This window comes from Bos javanicus, chromosome 2, assembly GCF_032452875.1.
Source record: "Bos javanicus breed banteng chromosome 2, ARS-OSU_banteng_1.0, whole genome shotgun sequence".
In the NCBI taxonomy this organism is placed as follows: Eukaryota; Metazoa; Chordata; class Mammalia; order Artiodactyla; family Bovidae; genus Bos; species Bos javanicus.
The window spans coordinates 34,039,565-34,062,882 of NC_083869.1; the positions used below are offsets into that span (position 1 = coordinate 34,039,565).

General features: G+C 37.5%; 1 protein-coding gene across 1 annotated transcript in view; it reads left to right on the top strand.

Moving 5' to 3' along the window:
- LOC133256048 (potassium voltage-gated channel subfamily H member 7) overlaps positions 1–23,318 on the top strand; it is a gene marked incomplete at its 5' end in the record, with an annotated part of 132,748 nt that overhangs the window by 26,663 nt on the left and 82,767 nt on the right. The window contains one exon of the mRNA XM_061430748.1: positions 21,736–22,161. Coding sequence (XP_061286732.1) covers positions 21,736–22,161 — 426 coding nt within the window. The remainder of the gene's footprint in view (positions 1–21,735; positions 22,162–23,318) is intronic.

The window sequence follows — 23,318 nt, forward strand, 5'->3', positions numbered from 1 at the left end:
CTTGAGATTAGTTGTATTTAAAGATGTTTTTAAATGTGCTAATAAGAGGCATTGTACTTTTAAAGATACAGAGCAAGTGATATATAGCTTAGAAAAATAGAAACAATTTAAAATGAACTGGTAAGAAATCCTTTACTACTTGAAGAGTTATAACTTTTATTTTAAATATATATTACATTAAAGATATAAAATCTGCTATAAAAATCGCCTAATTTCAGCATCTGTCTTCATAACAAAGTAAATGATAGTTTCAAGATAATGAGTTTTTCTGAATTACTGAATGCATTAAAGGTGCTCTGAGGTATTCTTATCTGACAGTAATCCAGGCAAATATTAATATTGTGATACAGCCTTTGGTATAATGAATATGTCTTGGAAAATTAGCACTAGAAGTTTGCTCCATGTATAAAATTCCAGTGCAATTTTGACCAGAAAGTTTAAGGACGTTTTTTCAGCAGGTTACAATGAGAAAGCTGAGGATTGATAGATTGAATTTCATTAATGGGCGCCAGACTTCTTTAATGAGATGCCAAGTTTCAGAGGTTTCATCCAGGTTCTAAATGTTCAGGACAAGCCCTGGCAATTTGCTTTGCTGAAAGCAGAGTTCCCCCCTCCCCACAAAAGGGTCTTCTCCAGTTGCAGTTTTCTGGGTTAATGTATTCTAGGCTGAATTATCTCACCCATCGATTGCTGCCTTAGGAATTTCAGTGTTCATACAAACTAACAAACGTCCACCAGACAGCACCAGCAATGCCCAGCTGGCTGTTTGTCCCCCATGGGAAATTTTCTCAGTCAGAGCCTGGTAATTGTTCAGCGCAGCTGCTACAGTTTCAAGGGTGCCAGCTCATCTAAGCCAACTGTATGCACACAGTCCATGACTCATGAGACTGAGACAGTACACATCGAGGGTGGGTGGGGCCTTCAAGGACTCCATTTTAAATTTGCCCTCTTCTTTGTCAACTGTTTGGGGGAAAATGCATAACGAAAGGCAATTATTTAAGAGTTATAAATGTCCTATATAGTCATGAAATTCAGCTATAGGAGTACATAATAATATCATCTTTATCATAAAGAATGTGCAGTATGTCTCAACAGTCCCTGGGCTGTACTGTATGTGTTACAATAACAGCTATCCTGTAACACCTGTTACATAAATAAAGAACTGGCTTGATATCCAGGGAGAGGGACAATCTAGGCGGAGTCTGGGAATGCAGGCCCCATACTCTGGCCTCTTGCCATGCTAGCTAGCATAAGTTCATTAAAAGGTCTTCCAGAATTGTACTGGAAATTACAAAAATATATTTTGTTAGAATAATAGACAAAACTAGATTATTATAAGGCAATTTGAAAGAGCTTTACTGTCAATTACAGGCAGTAATATCCTCCTGGAAAACTCCTCCTACAGAGTATGCTGTACACAAACGGCGTCATTAAACAGCGTCAACCCCACACATATATACCAAGTGTCTCCAGGGGCCGTGGGATATGTGATGACTAGGATGCAAATTCTCAATGTGTCAGTTATCTTTTGCTGAGAAAAAAAAAGTATTACAAGATTTTAGTAACTGAAAACAACAAGCATGTATTATTCACTGCTTCTGTGGGCCAGAAATCAAGGAAAAGCTTAATTAGGAGATGGTTTTGCTCAAAGTCTTTCACGAGGCTTTAGTGAAGTGACAGTCTCAGCTGCAGTCATCTCAAAACTAGACTAGAGAGGGCTCTGCTTCAGACTCACAAGACTGATGCCTGACCTCAGGAGATTCTCTGCTGAGGTCACCATGTGTCCCTCCCACACTGCTACCTCACACGTGGTAGCTGACTTCCTCCAGAGCAGCAGTCCAAGAGATAATGAGAGAGCACACACAAGACTGAAGCCACAGGCTTTTAGTAACCCAATAGTGAAAGAGGCAGCCCTTCACATCTGCCATATTCTATCCATTAGAAGCAAACTGATTTGTCCAGCCTATACTCGGAGGGAAGTGAAAGTGTTAATCGCTCAGCGGTGTCCGACTCTTTGCAACTCCATGGACTGTAGCGCACCAGGCACCTCTGCCCATGGAATTCTCAAGGCAAGAATACTTGAATGGGTAACATCCCCTTCTCAGGCAGATAGAGGGGAAGGGATCACATGAAGACCTTAATTCCCAGGAGACAGAAATCATTGGGGGCCATCACAGAGGCTATCTACCACACTGAGGGACTTAATTCAGGGCTTTAGCATTTCTCTGGAATTATAACTACTACCTCTAATTTTAGACCCTGATGCTGGGAGGGATTGGGGGCAGGAGGAGAAGGGGACAACAGAGGATGAGATGGCTGGATGGCATCACTGACTCGATAGACATGAGTTGGGGTAAACTCCGGGAGTTGGTGATGGACAGGGAGGCCTGGTGTGCTGCAGTTCATGGGGTCACAAAGAGTTGAACATGACTGAGCGACTGAACTGAACTGAACTGAACTGAACCTCTAATTAGTCTTAGATCCTAATTTTGATCCCTTCCAACCAAACTGTCCTTGCTATAGCAAAGTGGTCTTTAAAAACAGCAAATCTTATATCATCTAAAAGGTGATAATTGTCCTCAGGAGCAAACCTAAGCATTTTAATGGGACACACAAGATTCTTTATACACAGAGCATAGTCTCTTGTTGTTGTTGAGTGGCTCAGTCCTGTCTGACTCTTTGCGACCCCACAGACCGTAACACACAGGCTTCCCTGTCTTTCACTATCTCCTAGATTTTGCCCAAACTCATGTCCATTGAGTCAGTGATGCCATCCAACCATCTCATCCTCTGTCACCTCCTTCTCCTCCTGTCCTCAATCTTTTCCAGCATCAGTCTTTTCCAATGAGTTGGCTCTTCATATCAGGTGGCCAAAGAACTGATGCTTCAGCTTCAGCATCTGTCCTTCCAATAAATATTCAGGGTTGATTTCCTTTAGGATTGACCAATTTGATCTCCTTGCTATCCAAGGGACTCTCAAGAGTCTTATCGAGCATCATAGTTCAAAAGCATCAATTCTTTGGCACTCAGCATTCTTTGTAGTTCTAGTCTCACATACATAATGACTACTGGAAAAACCATAGCTTTGACTATATGGACTTTTGTTGGCAAAGTGATGTCTCTGCTTTTTAATAAACTGTATAGGTTTGTCATATTTCCCCCCCCCCAAGAAGCAAACGTTTTTTAATTGCATGGCTGCAGTTACTGTCTGCAGTGATTTTGGAGCCCAAGAAAATAAAGTCTGTCATTGTTTCCATTGTTTCCCCCATTCTATTTGCCATGAAATCATGGGACCGGATGCCATGATCTTAGTTTTCTTAATGTTGAGTTTCAAGTCAGCCTTTTCATTCTCTTCTTTCACCTTCATCAAGTGGCTCTCGAGTTTTTCTTCATTTTCTGCCATTAGAATAGTATCATCTCCATATCTGAGGTTGTTGATATTTCTCTTGAAATCTTGATTCCAGCTTATTATTCATCAAACCTGGCATTTTGCATGATGTACCCCCACAGATCTCTTCATCCATACCATCTCCACATCCCCTTGCCCATTCTCAAATACATATACACACAGACTACACACACATACAACATAGATACACACACAAATACACATATCTTCAAACACATAACTATATCCCAGGAGACACTGCTTTGGATTCACTCTTGATGCTCGTTAAAGTTCATATTCCTGAGTCTCACCTAGATTCAGAGGGAAAAGGAGAGGAAAACAGCCTTTGACAAGCTTTCTAGGTAGTTCCTATTCACAGAAAGCTTCAAAGACCACAGCCCTCGTCCTGCTGAATGATCTTGACAAGCATGTCTCCAAACTTTACTACTGTCATGACCTCTTCCTGAAAATCATGTCATTTCCAACTTAAAAAAAAAGAAAGTCCCATTTACCCGTCAAAATTTACTCAAATAGCACCCTTGTCAAGCATCCCTAGATGGCCCCACAGCAATTGATGGGTCTTGCTTGGCTGGCCCTTGGCACATTTTATGAAAATTATTAGTTTGTACAATCATTCCCCAGCTCAGTTCAAGGACAACTTGAGTGCAGGGACACCTCTGACAGCATTTCTAGTGCAAGGTCAAAAGTAGTCATTGCTCAGTTTATGTTTCCTGAAATTTTAGCTATTAAAATATACTTTTGCCCTCAAAAAAGTCTTAAAAATACTTTCTAAGAAAAAAGTCTTAAAAAGTTTGTCTTAACATTTTCTATACAAGATAAAAATCTCATAACAGTATTTAGCCACTACATGCCACCTTAACTTTTCAATACATTATAAAAAAGAATAGCTTTTTTAAAGCTTTTAAATTAAATTCTTCTGCCATGACATTTTGTCAATAATCTTGCATAATTTGGAATAATTAACTCAAAATTACAGCTTTCAGTTGTGTTTTCTTAATACAAAGGCATAAGGTCAGAATGTGTTGGTATTTTTTTTTGAACTTTAATTCCTCAGATTTATTTGGATTTTTAAACTGAATTAAAATTTATGAAACTATTGTACTTAGCTGATCCTTGAAATACTTGAAACCACTTACAGTAAACTTCATAGGTAGCAATTTTTCTTTTGTTTATTTTATTTATTTATTTATTTAAATTTTATTTTATTTAACTTTACAATATTGTATTGGTTTTGCCATATATCAAAATGAATCTGCCACAGGTATACATGTGTTCCCCATCCTGAACCCTCCTCCCTCCTCCTTCCCATACCATCCCTCTGGGTCGTCCCAGTGCACTAGCCCCAAGCATCCAGTATCGTGCATCGAACCTGGACTGGCGAATCGTTTTGTATATGATATTATACATATTTCAATGCCATTCTCCCAAATCATCCCACCCTCTCCCTCTCCCTCTCCCACAGAGTCCAAAAGACTGTTCTATACATCAGTGTCTCTTTTGCTGTCTCGTATACAGGGTTATTGTTACCATCTTTCTAAATTCCTTATATATGCATTAGTATACTGTATTGGTGTTTTTCTTTCTGGCTTACTTCACTCTGTATAATAGGCTCCAGTTTCATCCACCTCATTAGTGTGTTGGTATTTTTATTTATATTTTGGTGTCCCAAATATTTTAATGCTTTAAGATTGCTGCTCAAGTTTTCTTCTCTAACTAGAACTTGGAGTATATTAAGTAATCAGTAATCAGATTTCTCAGACTTAAGGTAAACAAATGTCAAGATGCATAGCCAAACACATTTTAAATGGAGTCACTGCTGAGCCCACCACTGTCAAGGTGGCTATTCTTAAGGTGCAAAAGAGCAAGAAATGTAGCATCAAAACGCTTGAGCAGCTGAAATGTGCAAGGCCACCAGCTGATCGAGCTTGTTTCATTACACGTAGAATTCAGTTGACATTGATTTCACAGCTTTAGTGAAAGAATCACTTCTGGCTTCTCTGTGACATGATGACTTCTTCTGACTAAACTCTCCCTGACAGACAGACAATTTACGTAGCCTTCCAAGCCCTCAGTCAGTGTGGGATCCTTTAGGCTTTATGGTTTCTCTTTTAATATCTTGTGAATTCCCAGAACAAAACTTTTCACTGTCATAGGAAGGAATTAAAATCCACCCTGAAGTCAAAAAGAATTATTTGGAAATGACATGCTGGTTATGGGGTAATCCACTTCTTTCCCTAAAGAGCAGATTGATAAAACAACATCTCTCTTCATTTGTGAGTGATTCTTCCCTTTATTATTATTCATTATTACTCTATTTGATATTTAATAGTTTAGGATTACTTGTCCTTGTTCACAGCTTATTTATAATCTTAGTGTCCAGTTAAATTATTCTAAAATTGACTTGCAATTAGATAATTTTGGGTCTTTTTGCTGAGTGGCAATCAAGTAAAGTCCATTTGCATGTGTGTGTGCTAAGTTGCTTCGGTAGTATCCAGCTATTTGCAATCCCATGGACTGTAGCCCAGCAGGCTCCTCTGTCCATGGGATTCTCCAGGCAAGAATACTGGAGTGGGCTGCCATGCTTTCGTCCAGGGGATCTTCCTGACCCAGGGATCAAACCCACCTCTCTTATATCTCTTGCATTGGCAGCCAGGCTCTTTACTACTAGCTCCACCTGGGAAGCCCATTATCAGTCCTCAAATTGAGTAAGAAACCAAAACTAGTTACCAGAGAAGTATACTAGTCAAGATGGCAGCCTGAGCTGCCACTTTACACAAGAATTAATCATTCCAAATATACAACATGTACAGTGAACTACAGAAATGTGTTTTTGATATCTTCTAAGTTTTCTTTCATGATACACCATTGCCAAGCAAGAGTTCCCTAACACATTTAACATGTACTGTCTCTCTTGCTATTTTCAGATAATAGCCAACATATTAACATTAGTACACACAATGCACATTATATTTATATATTCATTCAAATCCACTTTTATAAGTTTAACCCCTATCCTCTGTGCTTATAGTGCCAAAGTAGATGAATCCAGTTAAGCAAAGAGAAATAAGACATCACACTAGTGAGATGTTTGACTTTGTGCAGTGCTGAGTAAATTCTGATTGACTTCAGAGATTGAGTTTAACTCAAAGGAACACTCTATAAAGAAAAGTATTGGAGATAGATTTGTGAAATAATTGAATTGCAACCAGTCTATTATCTAGGAAAATAAATGCCTCTTCCTGGATCCATTGCTACTTAAAAATTCATAAAGGAAAAGATGAAAATGGAATGAAGAGATGCATGACTATGTGGCAGTATGTACATCTATGTGATAGTAAGTGGATTGGGAGTAAATGCGTAAGATTAATATACAGTTAACTATAGTCATGTCCTGCTTATACCCTCAACAGAAATATAAGCACAACATTACTCAGCATACCTCACTGAATTGACCCTATGCAGAATAACCTTTGTGACCAAAATTATTGATCTGAAGCACGTTTTACTTTAGGACAGCAGGATTAAACAGGAAATATATTTGGGCAGAAATCTTTGTACTTAATGACTTGCTGCTACCAAGTCCTTCTCTACCAAGCAAATGCCTAGGCAATAAGTGTAGAGACATATCCTTAAGCTTTAAAAAAACTTACATTTATATTTTGGAAATCTTTACTCTCTCAATAGAGCTTGAAATTGAATATCAGCAACACAATAACGACTCTTGACTAGTAGAGTACATTTCGGTACCAAAATGCAGTAATAATCAGAAACTTAGAGTATGTTAGGGCTGGAAGAGATTTTAGAGATCACTTAAGTGAACCCATGTATTTTATAATTGAGATAATTTATATGACAATTTTTCAAAACCCTGGTCTGCAGAGCAGTTCTTGATGATGACACTATTTGCACTGTCCATAAAAAAACAAGCAAGATGAAGCAGTATAGTGAGTTTTCCATAAAATTAAATTTACCTATGTAATATTATTACCTTTTATTCTAAGACTTTGTCCTTCCTTAATTTATATACTAATATTTCTTATGAAGTGATGATGAAAGTAAGAAAAAGACACTTGCTTTCCCTAACTTTGTAATTGATTAAATAAAATCCTGGCAACCCCATAATACACCCCATTTTTTAAACAACATTTACAAACTGAAATACATGGCTTGGGGAACCACTGATTTAGATGCCAGTGTAGAATTTCTTCCCTTGTCTCCTCCCTGGTGGCTCAGAGAGTAAAGAATCTGCCCACAATGCAGGAGACCCAGATTCAAGCCCTGGGTTGGGAAGATCCCCTGCAGAAGGACATGGCAACCCACTCCAGTATTCTTGCCTGGAGAGTTCCATGGATAGAGGAGCCTGGCAGGCTACTGTCCATGGGGCCACAAAAAATATCAGACATGACTGAGCAACTTTCACTTTATATATGAGACACACAAATTTATCAAAAGGCAAGTTTAGTAAGAAGGGTTATATATGAAATGAGCCATACATAGGACATTGCTTCTTTTTACCATATAAAATGTGACAAAAAGTCTCAAATGAAATAGTCTTTTGCTATTCATATGTGTCTCTGACAAAAGAGAAAATGTAAGTTTTAAAAAGCCGGCATATTTTATCTATCAATAAGACATAAAAGTTGTAAGAACAAAGAAATAAGGGAGATTAAAGCATGAGTATAATCATATTATTACATATTTATTAGGATAAAGCTTATGGAGAAAGTCATACTTGCCATGAGAAGGCATAAACTGGCTTAGTTTTCATTTGTTCTGTGTCACCTGCATAATCCTTTTTGTTTCAGATTGACATTCTCAAATGCACGCCTCACCCCAGGAGACATAAATAGGAGTCAAATATCTTCGTAGGTTTTTTCAAAGAATGTCAAGGTGAAAAATTCCTAACGAGATATAAAGTATAGTGTTTCAAAATGGAATTCAAAACCATTTAAAATCAAGATAAATTACCTCCTAGGAAGTTATCCCTGTCAGGTGATACACAAAAATAAGAAACTAATGAATTTCTGCTACAAAATTATGCTTCCACATCAAGTCACCTAAGTAATCAACAGTGGCGTATGTATTTCTTTTTACTTATTTCAGATAATTCATATGCCCATTGCCTTAAAGTGATGTACTTAAAAAATCAAATGTGATTTTCTTGAATGAACTACCCAAGATGCCTCTGCATGACTTTGAAAGAGAGACTTTGATTAATACTTAGCTCTCAAAAAAAGATATTTCATTGCCACTTCTAGCCAGCATTTAAATATAATTATTTTTAGCTATGATAGAATCAGTCTCAGATTAAATTTCAAGACCCGTCATGGTTTTTGGTGAAACATTTGGCCTGTTTTCTCTCTTAGAAGAAGAGAGAATATATCATAATTAAAATTTCGTATCATTTTCAAATTTCCTCTTATTGTGCAGGTTTACTCAGTAATTTTTAGTATACAGAATGCTTTTTTCAACCTTTTTTGTTGTTGTTGTTTGTGAGGAGTTTTTCATTTTTGTTTGCTTGTTTTGTCATTGTTTAAACATGGAGAAAACACTCCCAATTTTAGTAATTGGGCTGACCGTAGCATATTTAGGACCTATTTCTGAGTCCTAGAAAGACATTTTTCTTAAACCCTTTGAATTTAATACAACAGGAAAATAATTTGTCATATAACTAACTTTCCTCTTATGTGTTTTTGACCACTTATGTCACAGGATAATCATCCAAGGAAAAATACATATTGGGTATTTACTATATAAGCAGCAATGGATATGGTGTGGTTTGAAGTGCAAAAAAAAAAAAAAGATATATATATAGAAAACACAGTTAAACCCATCAGGAAGTTTCAGTTCAATTCAGTTCAGTTGCTCAGTCGTGTCCAACTCTTTGAGACCCCATGAATCACAGCACGCCAGGCCTCCCTGTCCATCACCAACTCCTGGAGTTCACTCAAACTCACGTCCATCGAGTCAGTGATGCCATCCAGCCATCTCATCCTCTGTCGTCCCCTTCTCCTCCTGCCCCCAATCCCTCCCAGCATCAGAGTCTTTTCCAATGAGTCAACTCTTTGCATGAGGTGGCCAAAATACTGGAGTTTCAGCTTTGGCATCATTCCTTCCAAAGAAATCCCAGGGCTGATCTCCTTTAGAATGGACTGGTTGGATCTCTTTGCAGTCCAAGGACTCTCAAGAGTCTTCTCCAACACCGCAGTTCAAAAGCATCAATTCTTCGGTGCTCAGCCTTCTTCACAGTCCAACTCTCACATCCATACATGACCACTGGAAAAACCATAGCCTTGACTGGAAGTTTAGAATATAGTAAAGAATTTATGAAGTAATTTTTAAGTCCTCTTTGCAAAAATTTGACTTCTGTTAAACCTTGTCATTTTGGAAGGAAGGAAGAGAGGGAGATATAAAAAGGAGAAAAAATATGGGGGAAGGAGGAAAAACGTAAAAGAAAAATTGATAATTTAACACCTGTTTTTGTAGAAGCTATCTTGTTTTACTTCTTATGGTCATGTTGAGTTGATCTATAGATATTCTGTCTTTTTCTATTCATTGCCCTTCTGGGTCCCTAATGAAGCTTGTCAGACCTCCAAAAAGAGCAAATCCAGGAGGCAAATCATGGCCTTCCAAGAACTTGTTACTAAAGTAAACAACTGGACTGGATTCCTGCCATTAGAGTCGAGTTTTACTGACTTGTAGTCATCAGACATGCCCCAACCAAAGAAAACCTGTCAACTACAAATTTGGTAGGAAGGTCACAGTTGCTAAGGCTACTTGAAAACTGGATGTTCTCAACCTCAACAGAACAGCATTTCTCACTTGGAAAATTTGCAGGAATGAGAAACCATCTTTGAAGCCACGTTATTTAAAGGCAAAGCACAAGACTTAGATTTTCAGTAGGCTATTCATTCTGTAAATACATGTGGACCTTTAAACAATTCAGACTTGAAATGTCTAGGTCCACTTATTCACAGAATTTTTTTTTTTTAGTAGTAAATACCTCACAGAAATTTTTTCAATAGAAATACTACAGTCCAAAAAAAAATAAAATAAAAAAAAAGAAATACTACAGTCCTGCACAAGCTGCCATTGGATGGGACCTTGGATACAGAGGAACAATGAATATAGAGAATCAAAGTTCTACATGGACATTCAACTGGGAGTAGGGTTGGTGCCTCTAACCTCTGTGTTGTTAGGGGTCAACTGTACTCAGAAAATCTCTGTCAATAATGAAGAAACAGCTCACTTGTGCTTTGGTCAAGATGCCTTCTTTGACTTTAACTTTAAGCACATTTCCTGCTACTGCCACCCCCATTAATTTATACTTCCTTTCCTGTCCAAATAATTCTTATTATCTTTTGTCTTTCTGTCTTATTTCCACTCACTTGATATTATAAATGTGTTTGTGGTTCTTGGAATTCAGAGACACATAGAAGTTTATGTCCAAGGTCAGGATTTTTAACTATTATAAGTCCTAGATGACTTTAAGAATCCCAAAAAAGAACATAAATACATAGTCCCTGAAAAGTAAACAACACCATACACCTTAATTTTTTAAAAATAATTTCAAACCCACTCATATATCCCAAGCTAATACTTTGTATCAGATAATCATGTGCTTGCTACTGCTGCTACTGCTAAGTCGTGTCCGACTCTGTGTGACCCCAGAGATGGCAGCCCACCAGGCTCCCCCGTCCCTGGGATTCTCCAAGCAAGAACACTGGAGTGGGTTGCCATTTCCTTCTCCAAAGCATGGAAGTGAAAAGTGAAAGTGAAGTCGCTCAGTCGTGTCCGACTCTTCGCGACCCCATGGACTGCAGCCTACCAGGCTCCTCCGTCCATGGGATTTTCCAGGCAAGTGTACTGGAGTGGGGTGCCATTGCCTTCTCCGAATTATGTGCTTGCTCATAAAATTCCAGGATAAAATTCTCATCACAAGGATATTTCTTTTTATTGTATCTATATGAGATGATGGATGTTGGCTGAACCTTTTGTGATAATCATTTCACAATATATGTAAATTAAACATCATGCTGTATGTCTTAAACTTGTATGTCAATTATTTTTCAATAAAATGAAAAAAAAATTCCAAGATGATGGAAAAATGCAAATATGTGGATTTGTATATGAGCAATCATGTGCATGATGTATATGAGCAATCATGTGCAAGATGATGGATAAATGCAAATGTGTGTATTTGTTTATGAGCAATTATGTGCTTGCTCATGTATCACAAGTTTAAGACATACAGCATGATGTTTAATTTACATATATTGCGAAATGATTATCACAAAAGGTTCAGCCAACATCCATCATCTCATATAGATACAATAAAAAGAAATCTCCTTGTGATGAGAATTTTATCCTGGAATTTTATGAAGATTCTTCCTGATTTTTTTCCTTAAAATACATTAAGCCTGTCCTGTAGATGATATAAATACAACAAAACCATACTAATGTTTATCTAACTGAGTGTAACTGAATAAACAACCAGTGTGAGATAAGCAAAATAGAATTACAGAATCTCAGAGATTAGCTGCACCAATTTTGTTGCATGTATAATTTCTACAGGATCCTTAGAAAGTATACTCAAAATTTAAAACAAATAGGGACTCCATAGATACTTACTGATTCATTTTTAGAAAGGACCATTTCATTACCTATAGCAAAATAGAGAAGAGTAAAATAGAACAAAATAGAGTATCGCTGAAGATCTTGAATAATTTTCTCCAACAACCCATCAGATGTTCAGTTTCCTTTATGACAGGCATTCCAGCAAGGCCAACTAAATGTTCCCTGGTTCCACGGCATGTACTACTTGATGAGGAAATATCCTATTGCTTGCTTAAACTGGGTCTTTTCAAAGTGTTGAGGACTTTTAAAAAATCGTTGATTCTCTAAATTACCACTCAGTGTATTGACCCACAGGCCAACATATCATAACAGATATTCATAAAGAAAAAAATATTATCTAACCGGCAAACACACACAATCAAGAGGCCTAACAATCTGCCTTCTGCTGTCTCTGACTACATAGTTGACTTGCTCTAAGAGTCACATCAGAGAACTGGGTTCAGTCAATAATTAAATTGACATTGAATGTTATTTATAATTAAATTGAGAGCTGTTCAAGTTAAATATGCCTAAAACATAATAGTAATACTCACTTACTGGATGTTCATAGTGAAACAGGAGTTATATATAGAACTTTATGTTTTTTGCCTTACTTAGTTTACAGATGCCTGTGAGGTGGAGATTGCTGTCCTCATTTTGCTGTTAAGAAATCTGATACTCAGGAGATTTTTGAAATGGCCATGGTAGAGCTGGGGTATGTAACTGGGTTGTCTTAGTCTGGAGTCTTGTTTATTCTGCAATATTTGACAGATTGTGGATTTCTAAATTAAAATGGTCTTTATATTAATTTTTTGTGCCATCATGGCCATCAGGGGTTTCTCTGGTGCCTCAGTGGTAAAGAGTCTGCCTGCCAATGCAGGAGATGTGAGTTTGATCCCTGGGTTGGGAAGATTTCCCAAAGGAGGAATTGGCAACCCACTCCAGTATCCTTGCCTGGAATTCCATAAACAGAGGAGCCTGGCAGGCTACAGTCCATGGGGTTGCAGAGTCGGACATGACCGAGCAACTAACACCACATGGCAGGTGGCACTGGTGATACGGAATCTGCCTGTAATGCAAGAGATACAGGAGGGGTGGGTCCCATCCCTGGAGCAAGAAGGTCCCGGGGAATAGGAAGTGGCAACCCACTCCAGTATTGCTGCTAGAAGAATCCCGTGGACGGAGAAGCCTGACAGCCGATAGTTGAGGGGGGTCACAAAGAGTGGGACACAACTGGGAATAGAGGCACACAGGCTGCTGCAGATGAGAACACAGGCCTTACAGAACCAGACAACCTTAGCAAGTTAGCTAACCTTGTTTTTTTTTTTTTAATCTGTAGAGTGGAATAAACAATAGCATTGTCTTAATTTCCTTTGTCGTCATACAAAGTACCACAAACTAAGTGGTTTAAAACAATCTATGTTTACTCTTTTACAGTCCTGAAAGCTGAAAGTCTCAAATCTAGGTGTTCACTGGGGCATTTCTCTATTTGGAGGCCCCGGGGAACATTTATTCCATGCCTTTCTCTCAGCACCTGTGTTTCTGGCAGTCTTGGTGTTCCTTGGCTTACAGACGCACAGCTCCAACCTCTGCCTCCATCATCACATGGCATTTCCCGTGTGTCTGTCTCTGTGTTCTCTTCCCCTCTTCTTCTGAGGACACCAGTCCTTAGATAGAGCTCCCCTCAATCCCGTATGACCTCATCTTACCTTGGTTACATCTGCAAAGACCTTATTTCCAAATAAGCTCATACTCACAGATACTGGGCATTAGGACAACAGCATATTTTTTTGCTGAGGACATAACTGAACTTGTAACAAGCACCTCCAATGTAAAAATTGTCATATTTAAAAGTGACTGTGCCTACTAAGCCTTTAGTAAATAATAGGCATTCAGTAAAGTTAAGAGTTATTATGATTGATAATCCTATAGTTGACTCTGAGGCCTCAAATAAATTATTCAGCCTCTCTAAGTCAGTTTCCATGTCTATAAAAATGGAGATAACAGTGTTTATTTCAGAGAGCTGTTGAGAGAGTTGAATGTCATAATTCAATACGCGCCCTGGTAACTAATTCAATGTTAACGCTCCTCTTTCTCCAAGAGACAGCATTGATGAGCTGCACAGGTACTCTCTCTGAATCCAGTGTCATCAGGTGCATCGTATTTCAAGGGAAAAAAAGCAGAGGCCAAAATAGGCTGATGAGGACATCCAGGAGGGCAGCTTGCTCCTTCCCAGTTGCAGTGGCGGCAGCTGCGGCTGGGAGCGTGGTCTTCCCCTGCACCAGGAGGGCGGTGTTAGAAAAAGCACCTCACTCCCCTTGTCTTCTTGTCAGTGATAATCATTCTGGGAATTCCTGGCCAGAAAGAGTCTGACTGAGCAAAGTGAGCTTCAGCCTGTCTATTCCTTTGTGGTTTCTGTACTCCTTACTCACTCCAGCCTTGAAAAAGTCCCCAAACTAATGAGTGTGCTGGTTCATGTGATTTAGCTAGATTTAGATGTGGCTCTGTTAATCTTTTGCAAGTTTGCACACTATCATTGTTAACACCAGTGATGTGACTTTATTAAACTAAACCTCAAGGGAAAGCAGAGGGAAGAGATGAGATACACTGTGGACTTGGTATTTTTCTCTTGCCTGTTTGAGATCTTTGTCTTATTAAAGATCTAAGTATTAGAGTAATACTAGCACCTGGAACTAATAAACCCTCATATTATTGTGGTGCGTGTATGCTCAGTCGTGGCCTGCTCTTTGTGACCTTATGGACTGTAGCCCTCCAGACTCTTCTGTCCATGGAATTTTCCAGACGGGAATCCTGGATTGGGTTGCTATTTCCTACTCCAGGGGATCTTCCTGACCCAGGGATTGAACCTGTGTCTCCTGCATTGGCAGGTGGATTTTTTACCACTGCACCGCTTGGGAAGCCCATGTCACTGAGGCTTACCACAGTATTATATTTCATCCTCAAGCAATAGCAGCAGCTGGTGTTTCTGTGCAATGAATAATTTCCTCCGCTTGATGATTGGGTGACCCAGGTTTCCTACCCTTGATGACTCCCCTATCCCATAGGATTTAAGGACCTGAAGACTTGGAAGCATCTGGCTTTATGCCATGGAAGGAAAAAAAGAATGAATAAGGAAGGACACACCTGCTTGGGTTTGGCCAAGAAATGCTATTCATGACAGATGGCTATAGTTAGATGCAGATGGAGCTGAGTAACATACTGTTGGCTGGACAGACACGTTCTAGCAACAACTCTGTGGAGGGTAGAACAGCAAATTTTGGCAACAGCAGCTGTTTCTATCAAAATCCTTTCTCTCATGAACTTTCTGTCTTGCCACTTTCATTGTCTCTTTTTCTTAAGCTACAAACATGCCCGCTCAACTATTTTGAGTGTTTACTATGTATATTCAGGTAAATTGCTAAGCCCCAGGAATATTCCCTTGCCTTTATTCTCCATCCCACATTTTAGTTATTTCTAGTGGATTCTCTCTGTCTTTACACCTTCCTGGAAAATGAGTCCACTTTCCAGAACTTCAGCCTCTGTCTCTACAGGAATAAGTGTCAGACTCCAACCTCCTCTGGAGCCCAGTCCTAGACCATCTACCAGGCACCTCCTTGAACTGGTATCTGGCACATTTATCTCAAACTGTCCTATCTAAACCCTGTATCTCTCGCCTATCTTTAAGGCTATTCTTCATTCTTCTGTGATTTTGAACTGGTGTGCCTAATGCTTCTTTTCCAGATTTCCATTTTTTCTTAAATTATGTCCATTTAAAAACAAAGATAAAATAAATGGAGAGAAGAGCGCATGTGTACAGTTTCCAAGAGAAAAAAAAAAAAGAGAGAGAGAGAGAGAAGAGGCTGATAAGGAAGCAAACATTAGGCCAGAAAGCATCTGGTATCAGCAGCAAGGTGATACCCCAAGCTCCTCAGATGAGCTGCAACAGGGGAGGGGCTGATTCAAAATTAATTGAATATGGAGCCAGAACCAACGGCCACTGCCCAGCTAGCTGTGGTGTGGAAGTTAAAAGGAGTTTATGGTTCTGGAAGGACCTGTCATTTTTTAATATGCATATATTGAAGTAACATCAGAGTACTGTAAGTGTTTAAGATATTATCTAACCTATTTCTTTCATATTCTGAGAGTCACATGTATTTTGAGAAGAAGATATTTTTCATATTAACATACACAGAACATACAAAAACAAAGCACTTACCTGAAATTTAGTTAGATGACTCTTATTTTCACAAATTCATACAATCTTCAGAATCCAATCCATACACACAGATACACATGTGTGCACACACATACACACACACATGATTAAATGTCTAAGCTGTAGAAAATTATTTGAATACAGAATGCTGCAGTGATCCTACTACCTAATTTTAGAATTTTATTTATTTTTAAAAATGTCCTATGCTACAGATTTGATTTATTGTGTTACTGTTTTTCATCTTTTTACTTAAATATCCTGATAATCATCCGTGGAACTACTCGACTCAGTGAAAATACTTAGGTTTTGCTTTATTTCTCAAATCAAATGCTTCAAAGCCATGGGAGTTTCTTTTCTGATGCTATATAATCTATCTGATTCATTTTGTTACTGACTATTCTTGATGGATAAAAATATAGCTAGCCTATTAGTTAACTGCGAGTCCCGAGTAAAGGATAAATAACAGATGAGCAGTCTCTACCAACACCTCAGCATGGTGTTTAACAGCTGCCAGAAGTACTGTGTAATCTTTTGGAAGGCTTAATCGTTCCCTATTGCACTTTTCAAAAAGGAAGAGTGGTTATTAATCCTGGTGTTTGCACAAAAGTTTCACAGTAGATCTTCATTGAATAAATAGTGCTATTTCCTATAAAGATTTTGGTTTTATATAACACTTTAACCATTCGAGGTTAAACAAATAGTAATGTGCTAGTGAAGAGAAAAACTGTACTTAGTAAAGAAAACCATATTTTAGGCTGTATTATACTGTGCAATTAATTGGTGGTTTGAGGAAAGAAAATGTGTCTTTTTGGAGACCATGGAGTTCCCCTTTTTTATACAGTGAGGTTTCTTCCCTCCTTTGCTTTCTCTCTTAAAAGAAAATCCTTACAATAGTTCAATTAATCATGTTTTATTTTTCTAAAATGTGCTATTTCTCAAATGTGTGGGAGAAGTTGGCTCTTAAAGAAATGTAATAGACTAATAGACTGTGTAGCAGACATTTTCTCTTCAATCATTGACCCCTTAGAATCCTACTTACCTTTTTTTTAGAACAACTACTTTTTAAATAGTATCTTAAATACTATCTAATATTTTATTTCCAACAGAATGACTCCCAGGCACTGTCATATTTAATTTTATTTTCTTGGGAACTTAAAATTCACACATTTATCCAATTCCAAAGTAAGTATGAGGTGTCATTATCAAAGATACATGTCTTTAAATCATTAGGGCAATTAAAATAATATAAAGGGAAATAGAAATAATGGTGGTGGTTTGCTCACTAAGGGTTGTCCGTCTCTTGCAACCCCATGGACTGTAGCCTGTCAGGTTCCTCTGTCCGTGGAATTTTCCAGGCAAGAACACTGGAGTGGGTTGCCATTTCCTTTTCAAGGGGCTCTTCCTAGCCCAGAAACCTGCATCTCCTGCATTTTCAGGTAGATTCTTTACCGTTGAGCCACCAGGGAAGCCTTTGAAATAATAGTACTGAAATTCTAAACTCATATAGGTTTTCTCAAGATAAAAAAAAAAAAATAACTATAAGTAATGAAATAGCTCATTGTCATTTTTAAAATAAAAAGATATGAAACCTTTTGATATATCAAGAGAGATCAGTTTTTTACTAGAAATGAATTATAAATATACATAATGCATAGATTTACAAAAATGACATTAAACAACATAAACATTTCATTTTGTTTTAAGAGGAAAGAATGCAGAAACATGCTTCTTATATCAATCCAGAAAAAAGTTTGAATACGAAATACCGATAAAGTATTTTAACAAGAGGCCTACCCTGGTGAGTCTTGAAAAGTGGCTGTATTTTAATCTAAGTTGGTGGGCAGTGTAGCTAAGTATACTCAGAGAAATGGGCATCTGCAGACTTAGCATGTCCAACTATCTTCTTAAAACATAATTTGTCCCAGCCACCAATTTGACAAAATTTAAGGAGAAACAGTTCAAGCTGGGCATCACTGAGATTATGTGTAGGATCCGTGGACTCAATAGAAATAAACATAACATGAATTAGATGTATGGAGAACAAAGTAAACATTCTGTTGTATGTTTACATACAAAAAGGAATTCCAAATTGCCTAACAAGGAACCAACTGAATTCTGATAGGAGTGAGACCCTGTGATATGTGTAGGCCCATCCTCAATATGAGTTTGAGCAGGTTCAAGGAGTTGGTGATGGAGAGGGAGGCCTGGCATTCTGCAGTCCAAGGGGTCGCAAAGAGTCAGACACGACTGAGCAACTGAACTGATTGATCCTCAATATCGTGGCCTTTTCTGAGTGAGATTTTGTATTTCTTTTCATTATTATTATTATTATTACTGTAAACAGTTTAAGCATATTGTAAAAATAGAGAGAATTGTATATACCTTCACCCAGTTTCAATAAAAGTCAATATACATCTATTGTCGTTGCATATAACCAGACTTTTCCATTCACCTTTCCCTTCCCTCATTCTGGATTTATTGGAACCCACCTCATATAGTATTTCATCCACAAATATATTATGTATCCCTAAAATTTCAGACCATTATTTAAAACAGCACAATATCATTATCACATCTAAAAACAATACTTGTCAACAGTTTCTGTGACAGTTAATCTCCAAGATGGCTCCAGTCGATCCCTTCTTTCCACACTCCTACCATTCCCCTATCAAAAGGTAAAGCCTAACTCACCACTGTTTTAGAATCTACGCTAGGCTGTGATTGCTTTAACCAGTAGTATATAACAGGAGTAATGCTCTACCACTTCTAGTCCTTGACTTTAAGAGGACAAGATAGTTCTACTTCTCTCTTGGGAGTGCTAAACATCCATATAAGACATCTTGAAAGTGAAAAAAAAAAGTGAAAGTGTTAGTCACTCAGTCGTGTCTGAATCTTGATGACCCCGTGGACTGTAGCCCGCCAGACTCCTCTGTCTATGGGGTTTCCCAGGCAAGAATACTGGAGTGGGTTGCATTTCCTACTCCAGGCTATCTTCCCAGATCAGGAATTGAACCCATGTCTCCTGTGAGTTTCCTGCATCACAGGCAGATTCTTTACCACTGAGCCACCAGGGAAGCCCCTTGTACATATTTACCTAACATTATAAATAAGAATAATATAATAATCACTGGAGTTCTGTATTAAGTATTTCCTTTTGAAAGGAGTCTGTTTTATTCAAAGGTGAGTAACCCTAACTTAAAGAAGAAAGCCTGAGGTTCCAATCATGTCACATTAGGTCTTCTGCTGCCAGCCTTCACCACTACTCCCTTGCATTTTATCCGTCAGTAAGATAAGGCAGCTTATAGTTCCTGAACACACAACATAGCATTTTAGGCATCCCTTCCTTTGCTCATTCTGTTTCCTCTGCCTGTAAGTGCCTTCCCATTCCAACTTCATCATCCCCAACCACTTCCTACTGGAAGGCTCAGTTCAAGTGCTATCTTTTCCTGAAATTCCTCTATGAAGGCTGCTCCCCCACCCCATCAGCACTGCCATCAATCTCAGGAGCTGGGTGGACCTCAGTAGAGCTCCCATTTTCTTGTTCATATTTCTCCCAATAAACAATTGATTCTATGATGTCAGGAACAATGTCTTCCTAATTTTTCAGACTCCCCTCTTAGCACAGTAGTCATCCAACTGTTATATGAAAGTTTGCATACTTAGCATGCAAAGAGTTCTACCCACAGTTTTTACATCACAAGGGCAACTCTAAGATGCTGGATGTACTCTAACATACACTTCTGCTAAAACAAGTATGCAAATTGTCCAATGTGGAAAATTGGTATCAAGAGCATGAAACAATCAGGAAGCAAGCTCAGGATATATCCATATATTTAAAAATAACTTTCTTTTCCCTTTGGATGATTATCTACCTCTTTTTTTAATGAGAGAAATTCGTGACTTCAGGGAGTTGGGAAGATCTCAGAAATTTTAGTTATGGCTTGCCAGAGTACACTGAGTGCACCGAGGAATCTAACGGGAAAAGGAGCTGAGAAGGTAGAACAGGTCTATATTTTAGATGACTTTGAGAGTCAAAATAAGGTTTTGGATTTTACTTTCTAAATACTGAGTAGCTCATAGTTTTTGAAAAAGGAACGTAACATAATGATGCCTTACAAGATGATCCATTCCTTCCAGACCAAAATATCAAACACTGGTTTTTATACAAAGCATAACAGGATAGAGTTGTCTGCACTTATGAATTGACAGATTCTCTAAACATTATTCTTATTTTGATATTGGGAATTACATATAGATATTGATAAAAATCTTGGTTTCTGAAGATATTTAGTATTTCATAAACAGTGAAATCACATTTTTCAGAGTTCTTTTCTACTAATAATTAATTCCTATCATTTGTCATAATAAAAATTCCTTTTCCACCATATAGTTCAGATTTACTCTGGGCTTTGCTCTCATTTCTTTATTATTTTTTCCAAAGGGAATTGAATCAGTATAGCTGTTAATCTAAAAACAGTTTTGTCCATTTTAACTGAACTATAGTTATATTTAAAAGTCTTGTTGTATCTCAGTTGGGGTTATTTAACTTCTCAAATTCTTTAAATGGTTCATTATGTGTGAAAAAAAGGTATAGTATATGACAATTTCATATGGTATATGAAAATGAGATTTAAAATTGAAATTATTATAATGAAGTTAAAATCTACATGAAAATTTTCTACTGAGTAGAGTCACAATTCAAGTTTGTCTCTCATTTTTTCGTATAAACTGAGACTCTAAAGGTGAACGATATTAGTCTTTGCAATGCTTTATTAAATAAAATAAATCTTAGAGTTTAAGTAGCCTTGGTGGCTGAGAATCTTGCAGCCTTTCCAGATCAATATTCTGAATGTCTCCTTGCACAATTCTTTCTACACAACTCCCTAAATGTGATGAAGGAGTTCAAGTGAAAGTATAATTGTCTCAGAATATAAAATACTCCTTCAGCCTTTTAGGGAAAAGACTCATTTTGTTTATTTTAATCTCATGTCACTTTTTCTAATATTAAAAAAGATTTGCAGGTGAGAAAATTTTATTTGAAGATTTGAATGAATTAGGTTTAATTTATCAAGGCTTAATTACAAATTAAATATATTAAAATTAAATAAGACCATGGATCCAAATAGGTTGTTTCTAATCATTGCAGTCAATCCTTTCTTAAGTTTGAAAACTGAAATGTCCATGTATCAAACTGATTTTATGATTTTCTAAAAATAGCAATGTGTTTTATTTCCCAAGGAACTAATAACCATTTCTTAGTACCTCAGGGACAATATTCATTATTTTTTTTAGTGAAAATTATATTTATCAAGGAATGCCAATGAAGTTTTCTGGGGTCAAATATATTAAATTGTGGGGTTCCTTTAAATGTACATACTTCATAATTATATGAGTTTTTTCTAAAAGATTTTGAATTAGCTTAATATTTTTTATAGGTTTGTAGATTAAGTAATCACATTTTTATGTAGTGTATGGTTCTCTTTTCTTTATTCAGGTTCTCTCTTTAGGAGCAGATGTTCTACCAGAATATAAACTGCAGACACCACGCATCAACAAGTTTACAATATTGCACTACAGCCCTTTCAAGGCCGTCTGGGATTGGCTTATCCTTCTGTTGGTCATATACACTGCTATATTCACTCCCTATTCTGCAGCCTTTCTCCTCAATGACAGAGAAGAACAGAAAAGACGAGAATGTGGCTATTCCTGCAGCCCTTTGAATGTGGTAGACTTGATTGTGGATATTATGTTTATCATAGATATTCTAATCAACTTCAGAACAACATATGTAAATCAGAATGAAGAAGTGGTAAGTGATCCAGCCAAAATAGCAATACACTACTTCAAAGGCTGGTTCCTGATTGACATGGTTGCAGCAATTCCTTTTGACTTGCTGATTTTTGGATCGGGTTCTGATGAGGTAAGAGCTGCTTAAGAATCTTATTTTCTAAAAGGTTGAAAATATAAAGTGAAGCTATTTTAACTACAAAATAAGCTATTGCTTTACAAATTTCTATATCTCACAGATAAAATTCATTTTCAACTGAAAATGCTATAAAATGAAATGAAACCTGTTTGCCACTGCAAATGATTAGCAATTTTTTCCTATTTTTGCTAAGAAACAGTAAAGACTATCCTTTAAAAAACAAATTAAACTTTGAGACAAGTGTTTCATTGTGCTTAGTCACTTATTCGTGTCCAACTCTTTGAAACCCCATGGACTATAGCCCACCAGACTACTCTGTCCATGGGGATTCTCCAGGCAAGAATACTGAAGTGGGTTGCCATTTCCTCCTTCAGGGTATCTCCCCAACCCAGGAATTGAACCCAGGTCTCCCGAATTGCAGGCAGGTTCTTTACCATCTGAGCCATCAGGGAAGACCATGGCATATTCCCAGGATGTATAATTTCTACATATTAACTTTATAGATATAAAACTATCTAAGATGAAGATGCATCTTTCTTTCTTAACTCATAATTGTGGTTTGTGAGAGGAGGGACTTGTTTTATGTTCAAGTTATGTGTAAGAGAAATCTTCTGAGATGTTTTATCCAAAACCCTTTCTCTTAAATAATATCTAGGTTTGAAAATACTTTTTGTGCCACCAATATCTTATAAAGTTGGAAATTTTAAGGAAATTTGACAGTGGATGTGCATTTTCTGGATAGAAAGGCCATAATTTTAATCAGATTCTTCTCAAATGGTTCTTTGAACCAAAACAAATCATGTTCTCCTAAAATCTCTATTTTATTGCCACTGTGTGTGTTGTGCTGTGCTTAGTTGCTGAGTGAGTGAGTGAAAGTCACTCAGTCGTGTCCGACTCTTTGTGATTCTGTGGACTATACAATCCATGGAATTCTCCAGGCCAGAATACTGGAGTGGGTTGCCATTTCCTTCTCAAGGGGATCTTCCCAACCCAAGGATCGAACCCAGGTCTCCCACATTGCAGGCAGATTCTTTACTGTGCTTAGTTGCTAAGTTTTTGTAAATAAATTTCCTGGATTCTCTAATGGAAAGTTTTACAGAAGGTGTGAAAGTAGGACTAAGGGATTAGATTGAGAAAGATAAGCTTGGTGT